The sequence below is a fragment of the Erinaceus europaeus genome, chromosome 4, assembly GCF_950295315.1.
Source record: "Erinaceus europaeus chromosome 4, mEriEur2.1, whole genome shotgun sequence".
Lineage (NCBI taxonomy): Eukaryota > Metazoa > Chordata > Mammalia > Eulipotyphla > Erinaceidae > Erinaceus > Erinaceus europaeus.
In genome coordinates, this window is record NC_080165.1 from 71897900 (window position 1) to 71922786 (window position 24887).

Sequence of the window (24887 nt, forward strand, 5' to 3'; positions counted from 1 at the left end):
AGGAAATAGGATTTGGAAACGTGTGATATTTGAATATTTATATTAGATACTGGTATTCTATAATGGGAGAAACTGAAACACTTAAGTAGTTGTTGGCCTTATGTCTTGGATACTGAACTGATACTGTAAAATACATATTCTCTTTTGAGCCTAGATTCTGAAGTTATGCCAGTTTCACACACATACCTGAAGTGTATTTAATATTACCTTTACTTTATAAAGTTGAAGATTTTGGAGGAATTAATGTGTCTTAGAGACTTGACCAAACCCATATCCATCTAATGTCAAAATCTATTATTTTAATCATAGTTTTACATAGATTGTAGTTTACACTGCATAAAGTTTATTACGTTAGAAACAGATCTTGGCTATATGCTGATTACTAGATATAAACTTGGTCAGGGTATATAATGTCTTTGAGCCATTTTCTTTCTCATCTATAAAGGGAGATAATAAAATTCGCCCTATAAGAATAAAAAAAGTAATTTACATAATCTTCCTGAGAAGTAGGCATTTGTTAAATATTTCTTCCTTATCCCTAACAGATACTCAGTATGAATTCTGCCAGTGGTGGGGTCTTTAAATTTTTATTGGGAAAATATTTTACAAGACTGTTGATGCCTCGGGGGTATAATACTCTCTCCCTCAAAATATGTGCCAAAACACTTCACCCACCACCGAATTCTATCTTCTACCTGAGAGTACAGTTCTCCCAACCCCCTTTCTTCTTCTTTACTGTCCTCAGATCTACTTCATACAGGCAAAGGGTTTATGCTTGTTTTATCTTGTCCTTTGCTTTATTTCCTAAACCTCATGAATGAGTAAGATCATCCAGTCTTTTCCTTTTTGGCTTATTTCCCTTAGCATAATCCTTTCCAGTTCTGTGTTGTTGCAAAAGACAAGATCTCGTCACTTCTTACAGTTGAGTAATAATTCTGTTGAGTATGTATATATCTTCCTTATCCATTCCTCTGCTGGCTGTTCTGCATATACTGTGATGAACATGAGTGCATATACTTCTCTTTGCATGTGTATATATAATATAGTAGGAGGGAAATTACAGCATCATACGGAATATCTATTTTTAATATTTTAGAGACTCCATATTATTTTCCACATTTTCATTTTCACCAACAGTGGAAAGTTTTATTTTTTTGTCCCCATCACCAGCATGCTTTATTTCTATCCTTATGGATATTGACCATTCTCAAAAGTGGAAAGTAGTTTTTCATTGTTGCCTTGATTGGCATTTTTTAAAAAAGTTATTTATTTACTGGATAGAGACAGCCAGAAATCGAGAGAAGGGGTTGATAGAGAAGGTGAGAGACACCTGCAACACTGCTTCACAACTAGCAAAGCTGTCCCCCTGTATGTGGGAATTGGGGGCTTGAACCCAGGTTCTTACACATTGTAACGTGCTTTCAACCAGGTGCACCACCACCCAGCCCGATTTGCATTTTTTTATACTAAGTGACAATGAACGTTTCTCGTGTGCTTGTGGACAATATACATCTTCTTTATTAGTGTGTGGTCAGACTATCTCTATTTTTTACGAGTTTTGAGTTGCTTGTATTGAATTGCTGGAAAAGTCATGGTATATTTTCCTGTTGTTCTGTGTGAAAATGCATCACAACTTTTCTGATAACTCAGTACCTTGGCTACTAGCCCACTGTCCTATGCGTGGTAAACAGATATTTTATTCCGTTTAGTCATATGTTATTTAGTTTGGGTGATGCTAGTTTTGTGAGCTAGCATAGATCTATTCTTGATAATGTTTCACATACACTAGAAAAGGATATATATTTGGATTTGTGGGAGGTGACTAACTATGTATATTGGATTGTAGGGAAAGTCATGATACACTTTTGCATAGAAAAAATTAGGACTTTTCTGGGAGTTTGGTGGTAGCGCAGCGGGTAAAGCACAGGTGGCACAAAGCGCAAGGACTGGAGTAAGGATCCTGATTGGACCCCCTGGCTCCCCACCTGCAAGGGAGTCGCTTTGCAAGTGGTGTCTTTCTCTCCCCCTGTCTTCCCCTCCTCTCTCCTTTTATCTCTGTCTTATCCAATGACAACTATATCAATAACAACAACAATAATAACTACAACAATAAAAAAACAAGGGCAACAAAAGGGAAATAAATATTAAGTAAATAAACCTTTAAAAAATTATGACTTCTGACAACCCAATACTAAGTCCAAACTATTGCTTCATTTAATCCTTTTGTTAGTGTATTAATTTTCTGCCTGGCTAAGCTATTGGAGAGAATGGGGTTATCACTAATGTTATATAGGTCTTCAAGTTAACAATTTATATATACATTTATATGCATATGCACATATATTTTGTATTTCAGCACTTTCATTTGCTACATAAATATAAGTTATATCATCCTGATTGATTAAGCCATTGTTCTCAGGAAAATTTCAGTTTTTCACCATTACTGTCTAGGTTATCATAATAAATGATATTTATTATAGTGACATTTTTTCCTGATCTATAATCAGATCTTATCCACTGCACTAGCCCTGCAGTGTCTGTACACTTCTATTACCAGTTTATATAAATTTTTATGAAAAGTGGATGCTGCATCTCATTGCTTCTTTTCAGATGAGATCACATGTATTCAGGGTAGTATAACCATAGACAGTTAATACTTTCTTCATTATTGAAATTACCATGTAGTTTTGTCTTTCTTTTTCTTGATTATTGGAGAATCACAGTACCTGTTAGTAGCATCTCCCTGATTTGTTTGACATTTGCCAGAACATGTCTACTGACTGTTCACTGTCCATTGGTTCACTTCTTTTTTCAGAGCCACTAGATCTGCTGATGTGCAAGTCTTCAGGCTGTCCCTTATTATAAACTCCCACATTCTCTGACGCAGTGGTCATAGAGAAGTCACTAACTACTGAATAACTAGAGTCCATAGACTGAGGAAAAAAAGGCCACAAACCTTTATCCATGTACTCTGATGGAAATCAGGCCCTCCCAACTACTGAAATGCTATGAGGGTGACCTGAGATTAAACTCAGTATTTCTCATGGCATCAAAAGAATATATATTTTTAAAATGTTTTTTTTTAAAGAATATACCTGACATAATGACCTTCATAATGGCATTTGTAGTTAGATTTGAAACCACCCTACCTGTACTTTGATATGTCTGCCTGAGAAATATATCCTCACTTTTTATTTGTATGATGTCACCATAAATCTTGATATGACATTTATCCCATAATGTATGCACACTTGGAAACCACCTTTGATGTTCCTCAGCCTCTTTGATGCAGTGAATCATGTCAATAAATACTCTTGAGTTCTGGTCTGAGTCACACAGTAACAGTGTCCCATCTCAGGATGTCCTGTGTTTGTACCCAGACCAGCAAGGGTGTTTGAAGTCAACCTCTCAACCCTGAGAGGTGACAGATCTCAGCGCCCTGGCATTTGGCAATGGTTCTGCTATAGTTGATGTGATACATTACTTTGAAAGATTTGCATTGTTGAGCCATTCCTGCATCCCTGTCTTGATGGACTATTCTTTTTTTAATCTTTTGCTATATTTCATATGACAAAACTTAAGATTAGGAGATGGGGAGACAAGAGAGGGTGACAGAAAGAAAGAACCTGCATTACTGTTTTCACTGCTCATGAAGCTTCTTCCCTGCATGTGGAGACTGGAGTCGAACCCAGATCCTTGTGAATGGCTGCATGTGCACTCAACTGAGAGTTCCAATCCCCTCTTTGATAGATTATCCTCTTAATGTGTTGTTGGAGTGAATTTGCCAAGATTTTAGAGAATTTTTAGAATTTTTGCATCAGTATTCATTGGGAGTATCAGTCTACAAATTTTCTTTTTTTGTACTGCCCTGTCCTGCACTGAGGATCAGTGTGATAACCTCATATCATGTGTTTAGGAGTGTCCCCCTATCTTCACTTTTTGAAAGGATTTGAGCAATATGGGTGTTCTTTTGAATTTTTGTTGACTTTACTAGTGAAGTCACCTGGAACTGGGTTCTTGCTCTTGGCAACTCTTTTAGTTACTACTTTGATTTCTGCACTAGTGACTGTCCTCAAGCTATCTGTTTCTTCATAGTTCAGTCTTGAGAGGTTGTGTGATTTAATTATTTGTCCATTTCTTATAGGTTTTCCAGTCTGTTTGTATAAAGATGCTCATAACATTCTATATGATTCTTTGTATTTCTGTAGCTTAAAGTGTAATGTTGCCTCTTCCAACTGTGATTCCATCATAGATTTCTTTTTTTCCCCTTAGTCTACTGAAGAGTTTATCAATTTATCAATCCAAAGAACTTTATTTTAATTTCATTAATCCTTTGTATCATTAAGCTTTCTACTTCATTTATTTATAATCTGATTTGTATTACTTCACTTATGCTGACTTTCATGTATTTGTTGCTCCTTTTCTAGTTCCTTCAGATATAATGTTGATTGAGATCTTTTATTTGTTTTCAGTGAGGGTCTTTTATTTATTTTTCCATATTTATATCCATATTGTTTTATTGTTGTTGTTATTATTGTTGTTATTGACATCATTGTTGTTGGCTAGGACACAGAGAAATGAAGAGAGGAGGGGAAGACGGGGGAGAGAAAGATAGACACCTACAGACCTGCTTCACCACTTGTGAAGCAACTCCCCTGCAGGTGGGGAGCTGGGGGCTTGAACCAGGATCGTTAGACTGGTCCTTGTGCTTTGTGCCACGTGTGCTTAACCCACTGCGCTACCGCCCGTCTTCCTAAAACTTAGTTCTATTGCTCATAAAAAAAAGGCAAGGAAATCTGTTTTTACTATACCTTAGGGAGTATTACATGTTTTCCTTTCCATTGTGTTTGTTTTGGCCTGCTAAGTTAATGAAAAAGAAGTTTTAATTTTTGTTTCAGCCACATGAATTTAATGAAATGTTGATTAACAAAATTGCTGTTGTCATGCAGGTACAGTTTCGTATCTCCCCAAGCCAAGTGTCTAGCACTGAGGAAGATCATAAATTTATACTGATAGTGGTTTTTTATGAGGCACACCTTCTTCACATTTGAAGAAAAATATATTAGCCCAAATTTCATTCACTATAGTGGTATAGTATACATTTTAAAGTACATTAGTTTTAAAGCATTAAAATCACATACCTACAGTTTTAGTTTTTAACACATTTTTAAAGCTCCTCCAAATTATATTCTATTTCTCTATTCATGTGATAGTCTTTAGAAGTATATTTTTGTTGTTGTGTTAACGTTGGTCCCCGGAATAAGGTTTTCATCTTCTCCTTCAATCAAGTAGTTCCACTGATCAAAATCTTTCTGAAGTCCTATAAAGTAAAAACTCAGTTAGGCTTTGGAGAGTATTAGGCATTCAGTTCCTCTAGGTGGCAGCATATCACCATATACAGATTGTATAGTGATTGTAGAGAGCAGCTATGTTCTTTTATTTGCTCTGTCTAAATTAAAAATGTGGCTAAGGTATATGTCTGTATCCTCTGTATGGACTCTACCCCTGTCTTTGTAAAAAGACGTTTTTTTACTTTATTATTATATTTATTTATTTATTCGATAGGAACAGCCAGAAATTGAGAAGGAAGCAGGTGATAGGGGAGAAACAGAGGAACACCGGCATCACTGCTTTGCCACTTGAGAAGCTTTCCCCCTCAGGTGGGGACTAGGGGCTCAAACCTGGGTCCTTGCGCATTGTAACGTGCACTCAGCCAGGTGTGCCACCACCTGAACCCAACAAAAAGACAATTTCAACAGTTAAACTTCTTTTAAAAAATTTAATTTCTTACCTAGGTGCTTTTGTAAAAATGCCAATGAAGCTTTGTTGGTAAGGTTAATAGCTATATTTGAATCTATATTGCCTTTTAATATGAGTAATTTTCCAATTATTTTTCCAGTCACAAAAGTAAAATCATCAAAATTATGATGGACTGAACCCCTGAAAGAGAAATGAGATATTTGTAAGTCACATTGAATAGATGCTTTTGTAGTTAAGGTAAAAGAGAGAGATTCGTCTTAATTGATTTACATACCAAAAGCCAAGGTGAAAACATCTAGTCTGTGTTCATCCAGTGATCTTAAAACATATATTCACATTTTACAATTAAATTTTAAATATTTATTTTTAATTAAAACTACCAACAAGAAATTTTTTTAAAATATGTATTCACTTACCCCTATATATCAAAAATTCAAGAATTCCTGTCTTGTCATCTTAGTCTTAGAAGAAATGAGTCAAGTTTTTTTTTTTAATTTTTTTTGTTGTTATTGGATAAAGACAGAAATTGAGAGAGAAGGGGAAGATAGGAAGAGAGACAGAGAGACACCTGCAGACCTGCTTCACTGCATGTGAAGTGACTCCCCTACAGGTGGGGAGCCAGGGGCTTGAGCCCAGATCCTAACCATTCCTTGCACTTTGTGCCACATGCACTTAACCCGCTGCGCTACCGCCCAACTCCCATGAGTCAAGTTTTTTTAATCAAGTACAGGACTTACAATTTGACTAGATGGAATATTACACATTGAAGGGGGCATGAACTGCAAGTCTCTTGCCTTATGAACATTATCTTGATATCGATATTATGCCAGTCAAAACATTTTACATGTCAACCTTGAGTGCAGCACTTAAAAAAACTTTTCATTGTATGTAAGCTATACGTACTTTGTGATACTAGTTATGGTTTTTAAATTTACTAACAGCATAAAAAATTAGACATTTTTAAGTGCTCATTTACTGTTACCTCTGGGATATTTGACAGACTATCTTGCATTTTTTTGTTATTTTTGTTACAGACATTGCACCTGTCTTATCTAATTATTCTTATTTTTCACTGGCTCTTCACTTGCATACAAAAGTTTTTCTCAAAGTTTTAAGACCAATTCTCTTTTCACTTCTCAATTAGTGGCCTATCATCACTATCCAGATTTCCCAGTCTCTGGCTAAGAAATTACAAGATTAAAACATCATACTGGGGGGCAAGGGGATGGCACACCTGGTTAAGCACACACAGCACAGTGCACAAGGACCTGGTTCAAGCCCTCTCTGTGTGTCTCCTCTATCTCCCTCACCTCTCTCAATTTCTCTCTGTCTCTATCCAATAATAAGTAAACAAAATAACACTAAATAAAAAATAAAAACATCATACTCGGGTCAGGTAGGACACATTTCCATGTACTAGGACCCAGATTCAAGCCTTACTCACCAATCATAGGGGAGATGCTTCACAAATAGTGAAGCAGGTCTATAAGTGTCTTAGCTTTCTTTCTCCCTACCTACCCCCCTCCCCCCAAATCTCTAAATTTCTCTCTTATTTTATCAAATTGTAGAGGGGAGGGGGAAAAGAAAAAAATGGCTGCTGGGAGGGGTGGATTCATAGTGCTGACATTGAGCCTATAACCCTAGTGGCAATAAAAAGTAAGATACCATCATAGTATCAACTCTGTTTCTGTTCCTCTCTTTCTCGTGTTCTAACGTGAATGTTCTCAATTTTCCTGAATAAAATTTAAAATTCCTGAAAAAAAAGTAATAAAACACACTTCACTCTAGCAGTTGAGTGGTGGTTTACCCAGAAAAGTGCACACGTGCAAAGACTTGCATTCAGAGACCTGGATTGGGTTCAAGTCTATGATCCCCATCTATAGTGGGGAGGAAGCCTAACAGTGGAGCAGTGCTGCAGGTGTGTCTCTCTTCTTCATCATCTCCACTGCACTCCCAATTTTCTCTATCAAATTGAAAAAGCAGTAGATAGGTATTGTTAGCACTGAGTCCCAACAATATTCCTACTGACAATAATAATAATAATAATAATTCCTTTGGTCCTAGCCAGTGCACCTTTTCTTCTTTACTTGCTACCTTAAACCATTCTTCTGGTTTTCAGTACACAAAACAGAACTAATTTCTCTCACTCTTATGCACTTCACATTCAAACTAAAGTGTCAACAATACAAAGAAGGTAGAGACAAGGGAGTAAGAGAACAGAAGCCTGGGTGCCACTGTTAGTTAAGGATAAGATGGGGGAAAAGAAGTCAGAGTAGGCTTGTGGGGGTAGGGCGTTAGTACAGCAGGTTAAGCGCAAGGGGCGCAAAGCGCAAGGACTGTGTAAGGATCCCGGTTCAAGCCCCCCGCCCCCCACCTACAGGGGAGTCGTTTCACAGGTGGTGAAGCTGGTCTGCAGGTGTCTGTCTTTCTCTCCCCCTCTCTGTCTTCCCCTCATCTCTCCATTTCTCTCTGTCCTATCCAACAACGAACGGCATCAACAATAACAATAATAACCACAACAAGGCTACAACAAGGGCAACAAAAGGGGGAAAAGTGGCCTCCAGGAGCAGTGGATTCACGGTGCAGGCACTGAGCCCCAGCAATAACCCTGGAGGTAAAATAAAATAAAATAAAATAAAATAAAATAAAATAAAATAAAAATGAAACAAAAGAGTAGGTTTGTGAGAGCCAGAGGAGGAAAAATGGGGTTGGTAAACAAAATGAAATAGACACAGTAAAGTATAAGACTGCACTAAGAGTACTAGAGGGGGATGGCTTTGGCATCTGGGCTCAAGAAGATGAGCCACAGGAATGAAAGAGTTAATGGAAGAACACACAATGTTAAATATAAGGTATTCTTCCATCATTTCCAGCAGAAAAAGGGGGAGACAATGGTATAATGGGAGCCTAGTAACAAAGCAGAGCTAAGGAAAGATTGGATGTTCTATGTTCTGTTTTTATAGACTTGTATATATGAATAAACCTAATTGAGGTCCTTACCTGAAATATCTGGATCCTTCCTTATCATGTATCTATCTGATTGGATCACTTAAAAGCTACTGTTAGTCTCTTACAAGCAGTCTTTCCTGACCAATTCATGGAATAGCAGCTCTCTGACCCTACTTTGTTCATTTTGTATATGTATCTCTTTCCTGCCAACTATTCTTTTATCCTCTTAAATAAGCCAGGTTTGGAGCAGAAGAGAAATGAACTCTGTCTTTACTTTATAACATCTCATGGTGAATTCAAATCCCTACTAGGAGTTGTATTCATGCCCATAATATAAGCATATTGCTTGCTGGTGCTCAAGGAGCCCCCGTTAGAGTTTTGGACAAATATAAAATCTTTCCAAATAGTTAAGCACAGTTTAGGTCTAACTAGACAAGCTGACATTTTTCTAAAATTCTCTGATCCTAGCCTAATGATGGTATCTGCCTCTCATTTTTAGATAAGATGCTCTTGTCAGTAACATAATGTGTTCTAATATAGATCTTAATTATCACTACCTGAACCATACATATTAAAATTACTCAAGATCCCTCTATTTTTAAAACAGTAAATGCAATTAGAAACAGAGGTAAATATTCTCCCTCACTGGAAGTCTAAACATTAAATGTAATAAATCTGTAAAAGCTACCAAGTCATGTTTTCCAAAATGATATCTACTGATGTTTATGCAAGTTTCTGTTTCAGACAATTAAATAAATCATACTACTTACTTGATTGTAATTATTTTTCTTTCTTTACCAGGTAAGTAGCTCTTTTTGATCTTTTCAATATTCTCACGAGTCTGGAAGCTCTCAGAGTTGATAAAAAAGAGGGGCTGAGGAATTCTGGTATACACTTCATCACCCAATGGATACATCCATGCATCCAGGGCTATCCCACACCTACAGATAGATATTCATTAGCAATGATCAGAGAAGACTCTTTCACATTGGCCAGTTTCTCTTAATTCTGGGATAAGCAGGGGAATAGTAAGTCCATATCATTCCATTCTTATTTATAAATCATCTCACTATGTTTGACAGGGGAGGGCTGATATGGTTAGCTTGAAAACATAGCAGACTTGGCATTACAATAGTTGTGGGGGGGTGGCATTTATGAATAAGTGACCTTGAACATTTTATTGCTAATTTGCCTTATTTTCAAAATATTTAAAAATAATTTATTTTCAGTTTGGAATGAAAGAATTCAATAAAAGAAAATATTTCTCTGAGTTAGAAAACTGAGAGCTGTTTGACTTCTACCCAAATAACTGATTTTGATCTTGTTTCATCCATGGAAAATAGTTAACATGTATATGTAAGTGTCAAAGGTTGTAAATCACTAATAAAAACTTATATTAAAGGTCAAATTAAAATATTAGGTGCTTAAGCAGATAAATTTGAATAAAGAAGTAAAACATGAGTTTTATGTAGTAGGAAAAGAAGATGGTTTTTGTCTAGGAAAATCCATATATGGAAATTTATGGAGGCAAAGAATAGGCTTGTGGGGTTGGGCAGTAGCACAATGGGTTAAGTGCACATGGCGCCAAGTGCAAAGACTGGCTTAAGGATTCCGGTTCGAGCCCCGCGCTCCCCACCTGCAGGGGGGTCACTTCTCAAGCGGTGAAGCAGGTCTGCAGGTGTCTTTCCCCTTCTCTGTCTTCCCCATCTTTCTCCATTTCTCTCTGTTCTATCCAACAACAATGACATCAATAACAATAATAATAATCACAACAAAGATAAAACAAGGGTAATGAAAGAGAAAAAAAATCAAAAAAAGAAAGTATTAATGACTTTCTTAAAAAAAAAAAAAAAGACTTGTAAGCCCAGAAGGATACTTTTTTTTTCCTAAGAATTTGATTTAAAAGTCTGTGTTATGTGGGTTATTGCTTCCTCTTTTCCAAGAAATTACTGTTCTCTCTCTATACATAGTTTATTCTCTTACCTGAATCTCTGGTCTTCACTAAGAGTCTGCATAACTGTAGCACCACCAAAAGAATGTCCAATTATTGCTATTTTATTCCTATCAACAGAACCCTATGTAAAAAAACATGACATAAGTTCATAACTAGTTCATAAAGAACAGACTAAATCTATTTTGTCACTCATATACTTATTACTCATTTTCTGGCCATGATCAAGTACCTAAATTTCTTAGAAGAGAAATACGCACACGAATACATATAGATATGTACCCACAGATGCATGCATATACAAGCACTTACACATTAATCATTCATAAAAGTTCACTAAGGTGAACTTAGTGGTGTTCCTAGTCACCTACACTTGAAATAATCAACATCATTTCTGACTCTGCTTTTTCTCTATTCCATGTTTATTAATTAGTTCATTCATTCCATGAGTTAATTCATCTCATTTCATGAGAACACTGACTCTGAGCCAGGTTCTGGAGATAATTTCAATGAGCTCACAGTGTGTTAGGAAAGAAAGAGTTACAGACACATGATGTCAATTCAGGACCGAGGTGCCAAAGAGCCTATGCCTAATAGATGGCTAGTCCAGTCTAGGAGTGAACACTGCTGTGCCAAGATAATTGCTTGGAAGAAGTCTTGACCTAACTCGAGCTGATGATTAAAGAGGATTTAGTTGGTAGGAAGGATTTGTCAGGACAAGGGGATAATATGTACAAAAGTATGGGGGCAGGAGGGGCATCCGTTGGTTGAGAAACAAGAAATGATTTGTTGTATCTGAAAGCAAGATCATTCATCATCTTAGGCTCAAACTTAAGTATTCCAGTTCCTTCTACTGTCTGTATTCCATGCCCCCCCACACACCTTTAGTATCTGTGCGTGCTGTCTATTTGGTATGATATTCTTTCACCTCTGTTCAGCATTTTGTCTGAAACTTTTGACCAATGATTTAGGTTCAAGATGAACCAAATGAAATTTTCACTGCTGGAGATCAAAACTGACTATTGGTAACTTTACATATAATTCAATCTAATGCATTCCTCACTGTAAGCAAACAATACCAAAAAAAATCAAAGGACAAAGGGAAAATGATATTTTTGTCTCACCTTCATTTGTTTTACATCAAACTCTACATCTAATATATTCTTCACTGGCTTTCCATGATCAATGTCAAGAATGAAATTGAGAACTTGAGAACACTCCATTGCTCTCTGTCGTACCTAGTGGAATTATTAGAAGTAAATGACAAAGCAAAAAGTTGTAACACTTAACTTATGTGTATAGGTTACATGTGCTTGTACACTGGAAATATGTAAGTTTACATAACTAGAATGCAGCCTAACATAATTACACAGGGACTAGCTTTGTAGATAGTTTTAGGTCAAGTCCCGGCTCTACTGCTTACTAACTCTGTGACCTCATAATTTATTGAACCCCTCTGAGCTTTTTATTGTATAGTGGGTGAGACTGAAATAAAATAGCATACATATAATGCACCCATTGTAAAGCCTGGCACAAAGGCAGAAGGCAATGCATTTTTTAAAAAATATTTTATTTATTTATTTATTTATTTGGGTAGAGAGAGAGAAATTGAGTGGGAGGGTGGGGAGATAAAGAGGGAGAGAGACAGAGAGACACCTGCAACCCTGCTTCATCACTTGTGAAACTTTCCACCTGCAGATGGGGGGCCAGGGGCTTGAACCCGGGGCCTTGTGCTTTGTAGCATGTACACTCAACCAGGTGTGCCAACACCTGGCCCCCAAGCCAATGCATTTTATTTCACTTAAAATTCCCAACTATTCTGAGAGAATAAAAAGTAATCACTCATTATTCTGCAACAGATAAGTCAGAGAAGCAAATCAACTTGTCCTAGATGACTACAAATTGACATAGTGATTAAATATAGAAAGTTGGTTCTAACTTGGAAGTAGTAGGTGTGACTTAGAAAGGAACAGAAGGTAGGGTCACAGGAAAAAGTGGGCAAATATATATAAATACATATAGATAGATAGATACAGCTATAGATATATAATAGTTAATCCAAATCTGTGATCTTGGGAAAACTAATGCGGTTTCCAATGGAGGTAATGGGGACAGAGAACTCTGGTGGTGGGAAAGGTATAGAATTATACCCCTGTTATATCATAATTTTGCAAATCAGTATTAGATCACTAATAAAAAATAAAGTTGGTTCTAAAGCCTGAACTAATAATATCAGGTGAATAATATTCACCTAACTGAATAATGGTCTTTTTTTTCTTGCCTCCAGGGTTATTACTGGGGCTCAGTGCCTGCACCATGAATCCACTGCTCCTGGAGGCCATTCCCCCCCTTTTGTTGCCCTAGTTGTTGTAGCCTTGTTGTGGTTATTATTGTTGTTGTTGATGCCGTTCGTTGTTGGATAGGACAGAGAGAAATGGAGAGAGGAGGGGAAGACAGGGGAGAGAAAGATGGACACCTGCAGATCTGCTTCACTGCCTGTGAAGTGACTCCCCTGCAGGTGGGGAGCCGGGGGCTAGAACAGGGATCCCTATGCCGGTCCTTGCTCTTTGCGCCCGGTGCGCTTAACCTGCTGTGCTACCGCCCGACCCCCTGAATAATGGTCTTTTAAATATGGTCTGGGACAGAGGTGGAAGATAGTATCAACTAATTTATCTTGATATTCTAAAATTAGATTTTTTAAAAGTAAACTAAATAGTATTATTACAAGAAATTGATGTTTTTGTTTTTTTTTTTTTTTTTTTACTAATTTTAGACATAATTAAGGGAACTTTACTACTCAGAGAATCTTCTGACAAAGTTTTGGAGAGTGAGAAGAAAGGAGCATAGACTGACATATATAAAATTATATAAACTAATTATACCATTTTACATATGCTATTTAGTCACAAAACCACTTACTGCAATATACCTGAATATTTCTTTCAAGATGTCCCTCCTTTTTTTTAACATAGATCCAAGACGTGCTCCCTATTTCTGCAGCAGACTCATTCTGGAAATAGTAAGTTGCTGATGCAGATTCATCTCTACAATAAAAACAAGATTAATCATTTGTACAAGCTTTTTTCTTTCTGTCTTCATCAATCCTCTTGCACCTCATCCCTAGTCTTTTTTTTTTCCTTTTTTACTTTATTCTTATCTTTCTGACTTCCCTTTCTTCTCCCACTTTATATTGTTTTTAAGACCAAGGAATTAGAAAAAATTCCAAGGAATTAAAAAAAAACTTTATAGTTTTGGGTAAAAAAACCATTTTACCTCCACAGTTCCAGCAGGTTATGTTGAAAATTCAGTCCTGGAACCAAATTCCAGAGCTAGTGGATTATTTACTCTCTCAGCTTCATTTCCTTCCATATCAAAACTGTTATAATAGTAACCATTTTGTAGAGTTTTTATAAACACAAATGATCACTGTAGAAATATATTTTAATTTTTTTCCACAATTTTTATTTCCTCTTATGGACTTATAGCTGACAATTTCATCAAATTTTTGATGAATCCTTTTGAAAATTATAGCCCGGCTATTATGATATACCATACCTGTGTTCTACAGTAGCAACTATAAACCCATGAGATGCTAGGTCCATGCCAATAGCAGAATAAAGTGTCCTTCAAAATACAAAGTGAGAAGCATTTAATTAGTAGTCATAGTTACAAAATGGCATCCAGTAGTAGCAAACTTGGAACCATGGATGTCACTATACCTATGGGGTAGAGTGCTATAGTTTTCAAACTGGGGTAAATTTTGCACACTGGGGTCATTCGACAATCTCTATGAGCATATTTTTTATCACTGTTTGCAGCAGAAGCTGCTACTAGCATTTAGTGAGAATGCTACTTTTAGTGAGAATGCTACTAGATATCCTAACAGACACAGAATTACCTTCAGTAACAAGAAATTATCCAGTCCAGAATGTCAGTAGTACCAAGTTGAGATGTCTTGATGTAGTGATTACATTATACCTTTAAGAAGTCTGATTTTAAAAAATAGTAATTTTGATCCATACTCCCAGTTGGGTAGAAATGATAGGGGAGAGACGACTAGAGGGTTCTGAATTCCAATTCCATCAGGAACTGGAGAGAGAGAAGAAAAAGGGGAGGGACATTTTGATGTAGTAATAGGTGTATGTGTAACTTGGAAAGGAAGAGAAGATGGGACCTTTAAAAGGGGGGGGATAGTAATATACAAAAATAGACAGTTGTAAGAATAATAGTAAACCCATATCTGCAGCCTGGGAGGAACTGCTGTAGCTTACAATGGAGGAACTGGGGATACAGAACTCTGGTAGTGGGAATGGTGCAGAGTTATAACACTTACCTTGCAATTTTGTAAATCAATATTAAATCACTAATAAAATAAGTTAATTAAAAAAGGAATTCTGAATTACTCTTCCTTTTACATAATTGCTTTGTTGTTTTCCCTTCTCATAACATGCAGCTAAAAAGCTAGAAGGCTTTGTTTTATTTCTCTTTTTTTATATACGTTTATTTATTTTTTATTACAGCACTGCTTAGCGCTCACTTATGGAGGTGTCGGGGAATGAACTTGGGACCTTTGCTGTCTCTGGCATGGAGTCTGTTTGTATAATCATTTTGCTATCTCCCCCATCTAAGCTATATTATTTTGAAAGAATAGTATACATGAGCAGTCAGTACAGGATACTGATAAAAGAATAGGACCACTGCTTTTTTTTTTTTTTTTTTTTTTTTTTTTTTGCTTCCAGGGTTATCATGGGGGCTCCCTGCTTACACCACTAATCCACTGCTCCTGGCGGCCATCTTTTTCCTTTTTTTTTTTCTTTCTTATTGTTGGATAGGACAGAGAGGAATGGAGAGAGGAGGGGAAGTCAGTGAAGGGGAGAGAAAGATAGACACCTGCAGACCTGCTTCACCACTTGTGAAGTGACCCCCTTGCAGGTGAGGATCCAGGGACTGAAACCAGGATCCTTGCACGGGTTCTTGCACTTTACTCTACGTGTGGTCTGTCTGTCTATGTCTGTATCTATTTTTTTTGCTCATTTTTCTGCTGTCCGGCCTTCACTTCCTTTCTAAGTCACAACTACACTTATTACTATAACCAGGTGTCCTTTTTTCCTCTTCTCTTGCAGATAAGTGAAACTGACTGATTTCCTCTGGTGTTTCACCTTTCAGTGATGATATAAAAGCAGATTCCTGATGACATTTTGGGTCCTGGTGGAATTGGAGTCCAGAGCCCTCTGGTGTCTTTCCCTTTTTTCCCTTTCTGGGCGTATGGACCAAATTTCTTTTTGAGGTGTAGAAGGGAGGGTTCTAGCTTCTGTAATTGCTTCTCCACTAGATGTGGACATTGGGAAGTTGATCCATACCCCTAGCCTGTTTCTATAACGATTTAATTACTTAAATGAGAGAAAAACAATCGTATTACCACTGAACTCTGGCACATTTGGTACCAGGAAATAAACCTGGGGCATCACACATGGCAAGTTATGTGTTTCTCACTGAGCTCTCTCTTCAGTCCATGATCACTGGTGTGAATTCTAATCCTACTACTTACTGGCTTTCACCCTTAGATAAGCCACCTGTATTTACTGATTGTCAGAAAAGTAATGATAAGTTTAGTTTTTCTATGCAAAAATATGTCTGTTTTTTTTCTAAGAACCCAATAGTAATGGTGCTTGGTGAAATTACTGGAAGGATTAAGTAAATTAACATGACTTCAGTTTTTACAGCCATATCTGAAAGTTGGAAACTATTTAATATATGTTGTTAAATTAATGAACAGGATAAGATAGTTAAATAGTCATGTACCAAGCAACTGCATTTCTACCCTATTCTATGTCTTCATTTTTCACAATTTTTTTCATGTCATGCATTCATTACAGAATGTCCACAAATAAAAGGAGGTAGATAGCTAAATTAGGAATTATGCTTTCTATTGTTGAAAATATAAGGGGAAATGGTTTGGCACAGGACTCCACAGTCCTTTCTGTAAAGGTTCAGAAAGTAAATTTGTCCAGCTTTGTGGGTCATATATTATTTGTCATAACTCCCCAATCCTACTGCTGTGGCACAAAAGCCATAAACTTGTAAAAATTAAATGTGGTTGTGTTCTAATAAAACTTAATTTATAGAAACTGACAGAAGGTTGAATTTAGGTGCTGGGTTCTAATTTTCCAAAGAGTGATATGGTATAAATCAAATAGCTAGACTACTACTAAATTACTGATTTTTTTTTTTTTTTGCAGTGCTGGGGCAATGCCTTTTCAGAGTGTATATAATAGTATAGCAACCCAGAATACTACACTTCCTTTGCTTTGCTGAGGAGTTAGTGTCCATGATTGGAAGGAAGAAACAAGTAATTTGATAAGGCACTACTAGAACTGATCAATCTCTTCTAAAATAGGAACCAATATGAAACTAATACTTGTTACTTTTTTTGGGGGGAGGTGGTGGAAGCAGTTTCAGTCATTGATCCTTAAGGGTTAAAATTATTTAATCTTCTAATCTTACCTGAATGCTCCAAGACCATGAGAAAAAACAACTAGTGGATATTTTTCACCAGTTCGCAGAGGAGAATTCCAGGCTGCAGGAATTGTTACTGAGCCTAGATAACAAATAGGAGACAAAAATTCATATTTCCCACTCTGACTTGAATGTTTCTGATTAATTTAACTTACATCTTTTTAGTATGAAATGTTGATCCATGGAATTTATCCACTGCACCATCTCCCGGACCACAGATCCATGGAATTTATAGTTGTGTTTTTATGAGCTACTAGTTAATCCATCATGCCTACCAACCGAAGATTCAAACTATATTTTTTAAGTCTATAAGATCATCAGTTCTCAGTACCAGCACTAAACTGAAGATGAGTCTTCTCCTTACTTGTAAGTGTATATTACTATTTCCAGGTTTAAGCAAAATTTCAAAAATAATATACTGAAATCAAACTATCTAGCAAATCTTTAGATATATTATACTATGAACCAGAACCATTAAACTGGAGACTGCTCATTATAATTTGGTCATGATCCAAAGAGACCAAGAGTAGGAGAGAGACCTTGATTTCATACTCAAATGTGTCTTTGATGCAATTCTATCATTTAGCTATGAATTTTGGCAAGTTGAAATTTTAAAAAATTTATTTATTTATTTACTATTGGATAGAGTCAGAGAGAAACTGAGAGGGAAGTGGAAGGCAGAGAGGGGAAGAGATAGACACCTACAGCCCTGCTTCACCACTTGCAAAACTTACACCTTGCAGGTGGGGACCAGGGGCTTGAACCTGGGTCCTTGTGCATTGTAATGTGTGTGCTTAACCAGGTGTACCATAATTTGGTCCTGGCAGGTTGAAATTTAAGTTTCAGATTCTTTTGTAAAATGGAGAAAATGCTATCTACCTCATAGGGGTTTATCAGAACTTAAGACGGCGATATATGTAAAATTCCAGTTTAGACACATAATAAGGAACTGAAAAATCTTCCTTAACTTCTCAGCTACTACTGAGATCATTATTATCATTAATTACTTGTGTTTCAATTTCTCATTTTTAAAATGGAGACATGGTAATGACTATCTAATGGTTGATGCTATGGAAATGATTTATAAGTCTTTCAATACTAGGAAGACATGTATTTGTATCATTCCTAGTATAAAGTGACTTTTAAGGAAACTCCAAAAATATGTGTTCTAAAATTAATGCAATGAACTGTAAGTAATTGTGAGAGGAAATTTTAAAGACATATTAACACCAGCCCAACAGTTGTGTCTGGTCAGAAAAATAAGGAAGAAAACTCTGTATTAGTATACTAAATTGATGAATTCACAGAAGATTGTAATAAAGATAGCTCTTGGCCCTGTGCTATGCTGGTGGCTGATGGGAATGAGAGAAACTTCCCCATATTTTAAAATAAAAAAAAATAGCTTTCATGCCACTGTCTATGAACTCTGGATCTTTATTTTGAACCTGGAGAGTTATGGCAGCTTCGACATTCTATAGCTTATTGCCTAACTTTATGATTGATGGATTTTTTTTTTTGTACTGCTCAGCTCTGAATTATGGTAATACAGGGGACTGAACCTGGGACCTTACAGTCTCAGGTGTGAGAGTCTGCTTGCATAACTATCATGCTATGTTTCCTATACTTTTGACATTAAGCAGTACTTCGGCATGGAACATATAAAGTAATGATCACACCAGAGAAATTGTTAGACCCTCATATTATCACTCTCCCATAGCTTGTAAGAAGGACAGCCATGTAAAAATATTCAATTTAGTCTAATACTTTCATTTATTCACCACATCCCAACATATTCAGAATGGTAAAATGAGAACCCTTGATTCTCCCATTGTTACAGGGACTTATAATAATCTCCTTGTAATATTAGAAGTCTAGCCTGGAGAAAATGACTTTGATTTATTTGTATTTACTTATTTTGCCACCAGCATTATTGTTGGAAACTAGGCCTATATGATCCCACTACTCCCAAGGACTTTTTTCCCCTACATTATTTTAGTTGCCTGAAACTCTTGCTATTTTTCAAATGTTTATTATATTCTAGAACCTAGAAGGCAGGGCCAACTGAAACCTTACCATATAATAAATTCAAAATTTTGCTTATCATCCAGTGTGATCCAAGAAATTTACTAAGACCAAAAAAATATTCTTCATTTGGAATCCAAACAGTTTCTGAGTGATCACCACCTTGGGATGGATAATACAAACGCATGAATGTGCTCTGTATAAGAAAGAAATGAATATACTTAAAGTCAAGTTACTATTCAAACATATTCCAATGGCTATTTAGTGTTGAAAATATTTAATGAGTAGCAACACAAATACTTTTTGTTGTTCACAAAGTCAGAGAATTTTTTAAAATTTTACTGGGGGGAGGCATTAATAGTTAATGGCTTATAGTAGAATATTTAACACATAGGCACAGCCTCTTATTTCCCTTGATAGGTGTCTAGAGGACACACCAGGACTCCAATACCCCTTCCCCTTAGTCCTCATAGTCCTTTGCTTTAGTGTGACATGCCACATTCAGTCCAGTTTCACCTTATGTCCTTTCTTCTTAAGCTTCACCTATAACTGAGACCATTCTGTATTGGTCTTCAGAGAAAAAAAAAATTAATCGTCTTTTTTTCCTTTTCTTCCTTTTAAAATTATTTATTTATTAAAAATAAAATTAATTAATTAATTAATTTATTTATTTATTGGATAGAGACAGCCAGAAATCGAGAGGGAAGGGGGGTGATAGACAGGGAGAGAGACAGAGACATCTGAAGCCCTGCTTCACTGCTTTTGAAGCTTTCCCCCTGCAGGTGGGGACCAGGGGCTTGAACCTGGGTCCCTGACCACTGCAATGTGAGTGCTTAGCCAGGTGCACCACCGCCTGGCCCCCAGGAGAAAATTTTAAGCAAGTAGTGACTGAATATAGTTGAAGGAAGAGAGATAGAACAATAATATGCTTCCTGAATGAAAGGAAAATGGAATCATTCTGATTCCAGCCATTGAGAGGAAAATAAAATTTATAGATGAAATAATAAGGCAACAGCAGTAAATTGGGGAATGATTTAACTAGCAAAGGCTTCCTATGAAGCATTACAAATGACAAAATGAGTCACTCTCAGTAGAGGACAAGGTCACGTTTACAAAGTTTCTAGTAGGTTATTAAAACAGTCAATGTAAAAATATAAGGATAAGTGGTATTAAGACATTACCGTTTCAGTATAATCAAACATCAAATCTGTACAACCAACAGAATAGGGTCCATCTCCACTGGGGATCTTAGTTAGGCCAGAATTTTCAGCAGCGAGTACAGTCTGTATTTTATTAAACCATGCTGGAACACACAAATAAGTATCAACTTACTTGTCATATACTACATTCAAGACAATTATGCAAAAGAATTCCAAAGGAATGGCCTGTAAGATAGCTCACTTGGAATAGTGTCCCTGCTTTGTAATACAAATTACCCAGGTCTGAGCTGGACTTCTAAAATATTGGGAATGCTTTGATAGTGTGGTACCTTTCCCTCTGTCTCTTTGTCTTTCTGACTGGCTATCTAAAAACAAAATCAGATAGGAGCAGTAAAATTCAGGTGACTACAAAAATTAAAAAAAGAGGAGGAAGAAGAAGAGAAGGAGGAGGAAGAGAAGAAGGAGTTAGAGAGGGAGAGGGAGAAGGAGAAGACGACAAAGGAGGAGGAGAAGCTATCACTACCACCACTACTGCTACCGCTACCACTCAGGAAACTGTGCTGGCCCAGGTTTGGGTATATGTGCATTGGATCTTGAGGCTTATCGGTGCCAGGGTGACTGAAGAAAAGGCTCACTAGTTCACAGCTAATTCAGTCACTGTCCTAGACTTTCCATTCTTTGACTATTTAACAGGTCTTGTCATGAAGGAAGGGACAGTGAAAAGACACATCAGGTTGAATGGTCACTCTCTATATGATATGGTTTTGTTGTTTAGAACTAATAAATGTCATTTTATGAAATAACTTCCTATTCTTCAACTTTATTTTTATAAAAGTGTTAAAGGTATGACAAGCTTTTAATCTTACTACATATTTTTAGTAGCATTTATTTGTAAAGTATTTCTGATATTCATTCCTGGGCTTGGAGATAGATTATATGCATGCTAAGAACAGTATACTATCTATATAGCTTTATAACCTTCAATAACAAGAAAGGTTATCTAGAGCCCTTACCTAAACAGATTTTTTTTTACACTTTATTGGGAGAGGGGTTAATGGATTATAGTATAGTTGTTGACATGTGGGTATGATTTCTCATCTCCCTATGATAAGTGTCTGTTATCTGTACCATTATATCCAAGTCCCAGCCAGCCACCTTCTATTATCTGATTCCTTAGAATCCTTTTGTTCTGGTACACTTACAACCGTGTCTTAAATGTACTCATTTAGTAAGCATAGTATAATCATCTATTATTTTAATATTTTATTTCATAAATTATATCTGTAAGGATCAAAACTATTTATTCCTCCTTGCTATTTTCTAGTATTTAGAAGGAGAGTGGTAGTGGGCTCAGTGTTGGTAAATAAATGTTGATAAATAAAGCAATGTCCCTGTCTTCCTGTCCACAGGTTTCTGTCAGTCAGTGACGGTTCTTCAGGGGTTTTTTTTTCTTAGACATGAGGGAATGTAAAACATATTTTGAAAGACATATTCTGTACCAGTAAAAAAAAAAAAAAAAAAGAAAAAAATCATAGTGTATCCCCAGCAGCAGCAGCACCACCACCATATGCCAGAGCTAATAAGTGCTTTGGTTAAAAAATAAAAAAAAAAGCAAATGCATTATGTCAACATCTTCTAGATGATAATCCACTCATCATGGAAGGTTCTACTGCTTTTAAATCCATAGAAAAGGTAATGAGAAAATTAATCTGCAAGCTCCTTGAAATTGAGTACTAGCTCCTTGTCTTAGTCACCTGTGTATCATTGATGGCCTTGACTTCCTGGTCATTGTTGTTGAATGAATGAAATTGTGAAGGTATGACATCTCCTATGCTAATGTAGATAAAAGATAATAGTCTTATCTGATGATACATTCATTTCCTCAACAACAAAGTAGGGCAAAACTAATCTATAAGTTACCAAAGTTATATAAGTTCATTTGTAAAGATTACAGTATGAGTGACTCATCAAACCTGAAGAACTAGCTCCAGAATAACCATATCTATTCAGATGGACAAATCTGTAACTACAGACAAGATGCAAGATGTAAAATCCACCTCACCTACACTATTCACCTGAGGAGACTGAGTGAGAAGTTCATGCATCATGGCACTCTGAGAATAGCAGGAACTCAGAAAGCTCCCAAAAGAATCATTTTGCAGTGAAGGTCCTCTAAGTAATAAAAGATGTAACTGTTGGGACTGGGTGGTGGCGCACCTGGTTGAGCACACATATTACAGTGCACAAAGACCTGGGTTCGAGCCCCCGGTCCCCACCTGCAGGGGGAAAGCTATGCGAGTGGTGAAGCAGGGCTGCAGGTATCTCTCTGTCTCTCTCCCTGTCTATCTCCCCTCTTCCTCTCAATTTCTGGCTGTCTCTATCCAATAAATAAATAAAGATATAAAAAAATTTTTAAAAGATGCAACTGTTTAGTGATGGCTTTTCCACTCTGGCTACCTCTCTTGTGCTTGCTTAATCCTTTATCTCTTCTCTTTCCTCCCCAAGAAATAGCATTCATTCATTCATTCTCATGTGGAACACATTTTCCCTCTGGATCTTCACACGCTGAAATACCGACCTTCTCATACTATCCCCTCTTGCTCACCAGAACTACACTTGCAGAGTGAAGCATCTGCTTTATCTCCAGCTTTCAAGTAGCGTGTTTTGAGGTCATTTGGAAGATAACTCCAAGGGCCTTGTGTTGCTGCACTTCAGTAGGAGGGGGTTGATTCAGTGAGGGTGAGAAGAGGGCTTGTGGAAGCAGTACAGTTGAGTGTCTGGTTTGCCTTAAAATGTTCTACTTCTGTTATACTATCCTGAGGCTGAAAAAGATAGTCATTTCTTGTTTTCTAGTTGTGATGATCTCGTGAGATACTTTCCTCTCTCAGAAAATAGAGACTAATAGCCATCTTCTTGGGCCCTTGTAAGAAATTCACACATGCAACTTCTCTGGAGCTTTTTGGAGTCTGACTTCTTGAACAAAGTCACCTCTTACCTGATGATTTAACATGGGCAACAGGATTTACATCTTGCCATTCCAAAGTATGAACCAGTATGAGGCAGCCACAGAGGCAGAAAAGTGAATGGACTTTGTGTGGCAACATCTTGGAAGTTAAGCTCATTCAACTCAACCTTCTTCAAGGCAGATTATAAAAAAGAGAAAAAAATGCAATAAATTAGTACTTAAATAGGCTGAAAAAAAATCAGTGAGACTAAGGTAGTAGCAACTTGATTTTATATATTAGGAGAAATATATAAGGCTTATTCAAAGAAAACATGCACTTTTTTCAGTTAGTTTTTGTGTGTGTGTGTGAAGATAAGGGTGGCAAGATTCCCGGTAATGCTAGATTATAGAGCACAGAAAAAACACTTTCAGGTTGTTATATTTGGGGTCTGTCTGGTGTTAGTCTAGTTTGGGTATAGAGAATAACATAAACATACAATAATTATAACAAACACATGACATAAACATAATAAATTGCAACATTCATAGGCACACTTAGCATATAACACTCATAAAAACAAAGTGAATTGCTACTGTGTTGTTTTTGGTGCTGATGATTTTGTGGTTTTGGCAATCTCTGAAATTCTACTTGTTCACTTTAAAAACCACAATATTTAGGGATGGGGCTATATAGCATAATGGTTATGTGAAAAGACTCTCAAGCCTGAGGCTCTAAAGTCTCAGGTTCAATCCCTCACACCACCATAAACCAGAGGTAAGTAGTGCTCTACTAAAAACAAAACAAACAAACAAAAACAACAAACCAATATGTTAAAGTGTTCAACACCACCTCTCATAATGAAAAGATGACTTAACAAATAGATGGAAAACATCCTCTAAAGCCATGACATTTGATCTCATTGTTCTTTATTCAGAGTAACTTGTCAAGAACCTACCATGGGGGACCAGGCAGTGGCACATCAGGCTGAGTGCACATATTACATATGCACAAAGACCTGGGTTCAGACCCCCCATCTCCCTACCTGCAGAGTAGCAGTTTCATCAGCAGTAAAATAGATTTACAGCTCTGTGTGTGTGTGTGTGTGTGTGTGTGTGTGTGTGTGTGTGTATATGAGTGAGAGAGAGAGTCTTTCTTTTTTAAAAAAAATCATATTTATTATTTATTTCCTTTTGTTATCCTTGTTTTTTTTAATTGTTGTAGTTATTATTATGGTTGTTGTTATTGATGTCGCCATTGTTGGATAGGACAGAGAGAAAGGGAGAGAGGAGGGGAAGACAGAGAGGGGGAGAGAAAGATAGACACCTGTAGACCTGCTTCACAACCTGTGAAGCAACTCCCCTGCAAATAAATGAGAAAGGAAAAAATGACTGTCAGGAGTGGTTTTTTGTGCAGGCACTGAGCTCCTGTGATAACCCCAATGGCAAAAAAAATTTTAAAAGAGCCTTCTATGGAATCTTCATACTGTGTATGATTCCCTAAAGATTCCAGTACAAGCAATCCCAGAATGAAGTAATTGGAAACTGCTGCAATGGAATAAAAGTACTGTCTAGAGTTTCTTCATCA

At 36.7% G+C, this 24887-nt stretch overlaps 1 protein-coding gene across 1 annotated transcript; it reads right to left on the bottom strand.

Annotated features, from left to right (window-relative positions):
- Nucleotides 1–4880: 4880 nt before the first annotated feature.
- On the bottom strand, nt 4881–23493 carry PLA2G7 (phospholipase A2 group VII). The gene is given in 12 exon segments (XM_007529718.3): nt 4881–5237; nt 5240–5320; nt 5792–5940; nt 9480–9650; nt 10693–10784; nt 11785–11898; nt 13590–13704; nt 14216–14284; nt 17165–17258; nt 19250–19394; nt 20380–20501; nt 23354–23493. Coding segments are annotated over 12 exon segments (1314 nt in total). The 5' UTR covers nt 23481–23493; the 3' UTR covers nt 4881–5202.
- Nucleotides 23494–24887: the final 1394 nt, after the last annotated feature.